This window comes from Raphanus sativus, unplaced genomic scaffold, assembly GCF_000801105.2.
Source record: "Raphanus sativus cultivar WK10039 unplaced genomic scaffold, ASM80110v3 Scaffold0813, whole genome shotgun sequence".
Lineage (NCBI taxonomy): Eukaryota > Viridiplantae > Streptophyta > Magnoliopsida > Brassicales > Brassicaceae > Raphanus > Raphanus sativus.
Window position 1 is genome coordinate 24,961 of NW_026616128.1, and position 4,977 is coordinate 29,937.

The 4,977-nt window shown below is 38.6% G+C and overlaps 1 protein-coding gene and 1 non-coding gene across 2 annotated transcripts; one reads left to right on the forward strand and one right to left on the reverse strand.

Annotated features, from left to right (window-relative positions):
- On the reverse strand, positions 1 to 74 carry TRNAR-UCG (transfer RNA arginine (anticodon UCG)). The gene has a single exon. It is a non-coding gene; the product is annotated as a tRNA-Arg (tRNA).
- A 545-nt stretch (positions 75 to 619) lies between these two features.
- Positions 620 to 4,829, forward strand: LOC130503123 (coatomer subunit beta'-2-like). The gene is made up of 17 exons (XM_056997770.1): positions 620 to 766; positions 1,131 to 1,151; positions 1,239 to 1,300; positions 1,422 to 1,476; positions 1,654 to 1,690; positions 1,820 to 2,145; positions 2,249 to 2,380; positions 2,475 to 2,623; positions 2,806 to 2,874; positions 3,096 to 3,246; positions 3,341 to 3,406; positions 3,584 to 3,772; positions 3,897 to 4,037; positions 4,189 to 4,263; positions 4,361 to 4,537; positions 4,617 to 4,708; positions 4,793 to 4,829. Exons 1-17 carry the CDS (start codon positions 764 to 766, stop codon positions 4,827 to 4,829), a joined length of 1,782 nt encoding a protein of 593 aa, XP_056853750.1. The 5' UTR covers positions 620 to 763.
- The last annotated feature ends 148 nt before the right edge of the window (positions 4,830 to 4,977 follow it).

Here is a 4,977-nt window from a genome sequence, read left to right on the forward strand (position 1 = left end):
CGACCACAGTGGGAGTCGAACCCACGACCTTCTGATCCGAAGTCAGACGCGCTAATCCACTGCGCTATGCGGTCGGTCCGTTATGGACGGTATAATAATCTAATTGATTACTTTAGGTTTTAGGTATATTATATTGGTTATTTGTTGTAGAAGATTCTAAACTTGGGAGGCTGTTTCAATCGATTCGCTTATGCTTTCTTTTCGTATCCAGTAATCCATAATTAGGGTTTTCTTGAAAACCGTAGTCTTTCACCTTGAAAGCTAAGAAATCTAAAACATTGGCTCAGTCTTCACGCCTAAAAGTCAAGTCCAAGAAAGCTCGCTGACAGTGTGTATCAATAAAAGGGCTTATAAGGAGGCTTTGAGCACTTCAAGTAGGTAATGTGAGAAATGGATTTACGAGTTTCAAAGTTTACAACAATACTTGGTTTGGTATTTTCCATCTAAGAACATTTATTCAAAATTCGCCTAGCCTCTTTCTATTAAAATGGGCTCTTCCCGAAAAGATTAATAAATATAATGGGCCTTTGAGGAGCCCAACATGTAATGGCAGTTACGTAAATATCTTAGTCGTTCGTAATTGTCGAGCAAAAAATCGGATTTTTTCCATTTTAATATTTTTTTTTCTTTTGTTATCACACAAGATCAAGAAGTAACAACAACATCGTTCGTTCTCCGATCTCCGATTTTACAGATTTTAAGCGATAATACGAGATCTGAAGGGCACACAGCTAGACATTCTACTGCAGGTTAATCTGCAAACATGGTGAGTACTGTAAATCTCTCCTCTCTTTAGATCTCTCGCAGTGAAATCTGTGTACGTACGATGCGATCTCGATTTCCTCTAGCGTTAGTTAGAGTGAATGAGAGATCGTGTTGTCTCAGATCGCATGTTTCACTTCGATTTCATTTTTTGAAAACTTTCGTCTTGCATTACTGCCCCACCCACCCGATGTGGCATGGAATCGAGTGTAGTCTCTCTAGATCATTTTGGTTTTGTGGAATTGGAATTAAGGATCTGGATTGGATGCATATGAATGTGCTTTTAGTTTAGTGATCTTATTTGTAGTTGAGTACTAGTACTGACTACTGCTTTCTCTTTTTGTTTGTTTGTTTGTTTGTTGAAACAGCCTCTCAGACTCGAGATCAAGGTATTGATTTTACTTTAATCCATTTGCTGATTTCTTTTACATCATTAAGTCTTGTTTGATATATTTCGATTTTTTTTTTTGGATCAGAAAAAATTTGCTCAAAGGTCTGAGAGAGTGAAATCTGTGGATCTTCATCCTACAGAACCATGGTAATTTTCAAGATTCTGATTTGGCTCTCATGCATCTTTTTTTTATTGATTGAAAGACAAGTTTCACGACCACTTGGTATCCTTCATTTTTTTTGGAGACTTATATCACATTATCTTGCAGGATTCTAGCAAGTTTGTATTCTGGAACCTTGTGTATATGGAATTACCAGACACAGGTGGGTAAATAATTTAATTTCTCTATCTGTTTTCATATGCACATATTTTTCAACGAACTAGTTTGTGATAAGGAATGACTCAAACGAGCAACTGAGAGATTATTTTTCTTTCTGTATTCGATGAGGTTTTGCAGTCTGGAACTTACTCTAACTTGAATCTTGCTTGATAATCCTCAGGTGATGGCACAGTCTTTCGAGGTGACCGACTTACCAGGTATACGCCTTTCTTTCTTCTGCTTCTTTAGCTATAATGTTTTAGTTTTATTTCTTCTTATTGTGTATGTACGATGTAGTCTTGTCTAGTTTGTTACTTATGCTGATTTCTTGTATTATGACTTTGCAGTTCGGTCAGCCAAGTTTATAGCACGAAAGCAATGGGTTGTGGCAGGAGCTGATGATTTGTATATCCGCGTATACAATTACAATACCATGGACAAGGTTAAAGTGTTTGAGGCTCATTCAGACTACATTAGATGTGTGGCTGTTCATCCAACCTTACCATATGTGCTGTCATCTTCTGATGATATGCTTATCAAGCTTTGGGACTGGGAAAAGGGTTGGGCTTGTACTCAGATATTCGAGGGACACTCGCACTATGTGATGCAAGTCACATTTAATCCAAAAGACACCAACACTTTTGCTAGTGCATCACTTGATCGTACCATAAAGGTAGCGAAATGGTCGTTGCTTGTACTTTAATTATGGCTTAGTCTGCATTAAGGCTATGAAAAGTGTTAGCTCATTCTATGTTTACGTGCTTGTTCATCTTCAGATCTGGAATCTTGGTTCTCCCGACCCAAATTTTACACTGGATGCCCATCAGAAAGGAGTAAACTGTGTAGATTATTTCACCGGTGGTGACAAGCCCTACTTAATTACTGGCTCTGATGATCACACTGCTAAGGTCTGCTTCATGTTCACTGCTTTGTTAGATGAGACGTTTCTACTGGACATTTATGTGCTTTCAGGTTATTTACTAGTTGAATTTGGTGACTCAGGTCTGGGACTACCAAACAAAAAGTTGTGTCCAGACACTAGACGGACACACACACAATGTATCGGCAGTATGCTTCCATCCAGAGCTTCCAATTATAATCACAGGGTCCGAAGATGGCACCGTCCGCATCTGGCATGCAACTACGTACAGGTATTATAATATGAACTCTTTTCTTTGTTAGACATTTTAATATTTTGATGCTTCCTGTGTGCCCTACCTAAGTCATTTTCAGTTTGGCTTCATTCTTGTGCACCTTTCCTTGATTACCAGTGTCTTATATTGTCCTTACGTTTGTAATCCAAATTTCCTAATGTCTATGTTTTTTCTTGCAGGCTAGAGAACACATTAAATTATGGCCTCGAGAGAGTTTGGGCCATTGGTTACATTAAAAGTTCTCGTCGGTATGTTTTTGAATTTTTCCTCCCTCTTATTAATACCTCGATGCTTATCAGAATTGTTATACGGGAGTAATGTTCTATCTCAGTTGATCGACACCCTTGTGGTTGTTAACTTTGACAATTTGTAAAGATTAGGATTCTTAGATATTGAGAGCACGACTTGTTTTTAGTACTCCATTAAGTTGTCCTGAGTAACCGTAAACCTTGTTGTTTTCACTTCATAGGGTTGTGATCGGATATGATGAAGGAACCATCATGGTTAAACTTGGACGAGAAATTCCCGTCGCTAGCATGGACAATACTGGGAAAATCATATGGGCTAAGCATAATGAAATTCAGACTGCGAACATCAAAAGTATTGGTGCAGACTACGAGGTATAGGCCGTACTTGTAACTCTTACACTGTGTCATCAGATTACCTTGTTGTTTATTTGTTTGGCTGATGCTGTTTTTTTCTTCTCTGCCATAGGTTACTGATGGTGAAAGGTTGCCCTTGGCTGTTAAAGAGCTGGGGACTTGTGATCTATATCCACAAGTGAGTGGTTATTATTCAGCATTTGGTCCAATGGTTTTGTGATGTTTTAGGGAATTATATAGTTTACCTAAGCAAAAGATTTTTGCATTGCTGGGTACTGTTGAGCCGTGTCATCTTCAGAATATATATTTGTTCTCGGCTTATCTGTGTCTCATGTGTGGGTATTCTGACTCTCAGAGCTTGAAGCACAATCCGAATGGGAGGTTTGTCGTAGTTTGTGGAGACGGAGAGTATATCATCTACACGGCTTTGGCTTGGAGAAATAGGTCATTTGGTTCTGGACTGGAATTCGTTTGGTCGTCTGAGGGGGAGTGTGCGGTTAGAGAAAGCTCATCAAAGATCAAGACATTTAGCAAAAATTTCCAGGTTCGGATTCGCCTTGGTATATGTTCTTAGAAGTTTCGTTAGAGCATGTTCCTATGGTTATTATTGTTACTTGTCATGGAGATAGCTTTTTCGGATCTAGCTCACTCACAAATGATGTGTACAGGAAAAAAGGAGTATCCGCCCTACTTTCTCTGCTGAGAAGATCTTTGGAGGAACCTTATTAGCTATGTGTTCAAATGATTTCATCTGCTTTTATGATTGGACTGAATGTAGGCTGATTCAACGTATTGACGTCACTGTAAAGGTATCGAAGTTAACTTGGCTCTGTTTGTTCTGAGAAGTTTACTTAGTGGCATATTTGATATAGTGGAAGTTGATGTCATTAGCTTCAGTTGGAGGTTGTCGTCGTTTATTTATTCTCCAACTCTTATTATTGTTGCCTGTAATGTTTGCAGAATCTTTATTGGGCTGACAGTGGTGATTTAGTAGCCATTGCTAGTGACACGTCATTCTACATCTTGAAATACAACGTGAGGATCCTGTCAAACATAGACTCTTAATCTGAGAATTTCTTTATGCAGTTCTTGGACTGTTCCAAGTGCTTACTATGGTGTTCCTATTTTACAGCGCGAGCTAGTCTCCTCACATTTTGATAGTGGAAGATCTACCGAGGAAGAAGGTATTGAGGATGCTTTTGAGGTTCTCCATGAGAACGATGAACGTGTTAGGACAGGTATATGGGTTGGTGACTGTTTCATTTACAACAACTCTTCCTCGAAGCTTAACTACTGTGTCGGAGGAGAGGTGCATATCTCTTGCTTACTTTAATTTGACTGTTGTTATGAACACACTCTGATGGTAGTTGCTAACATCTTAATACTAGGTAACCACTATGTATCATTTGGACCGCCCAATGTATTTGTTGGGCTATCTTGCAAATCAAAGTCGGGTATTCCTTGTAGACAAAGAATTCAAGTAAGTGCCTGCCTAGTTTTGGTGTGTTTATTCAGATTGGCTTAGTTTCTGATATCTGTTCTCTTGTATTTTTTGGGGATGCAGTGTTTATAGGATACACGTTGCTGCTAAGCCTCATTGAGTACAAGACTCTTGTGATGCGAGGTGATCTAGAAAAAGCTAGTGAAATCCTACCTACAATTCCTAAAGATCAGCATAACAAGTAATAGTTATCAATTTGTATCTAAACTTATTTTTGTTTTATTATGCGGTTCATTATTTATGGTACT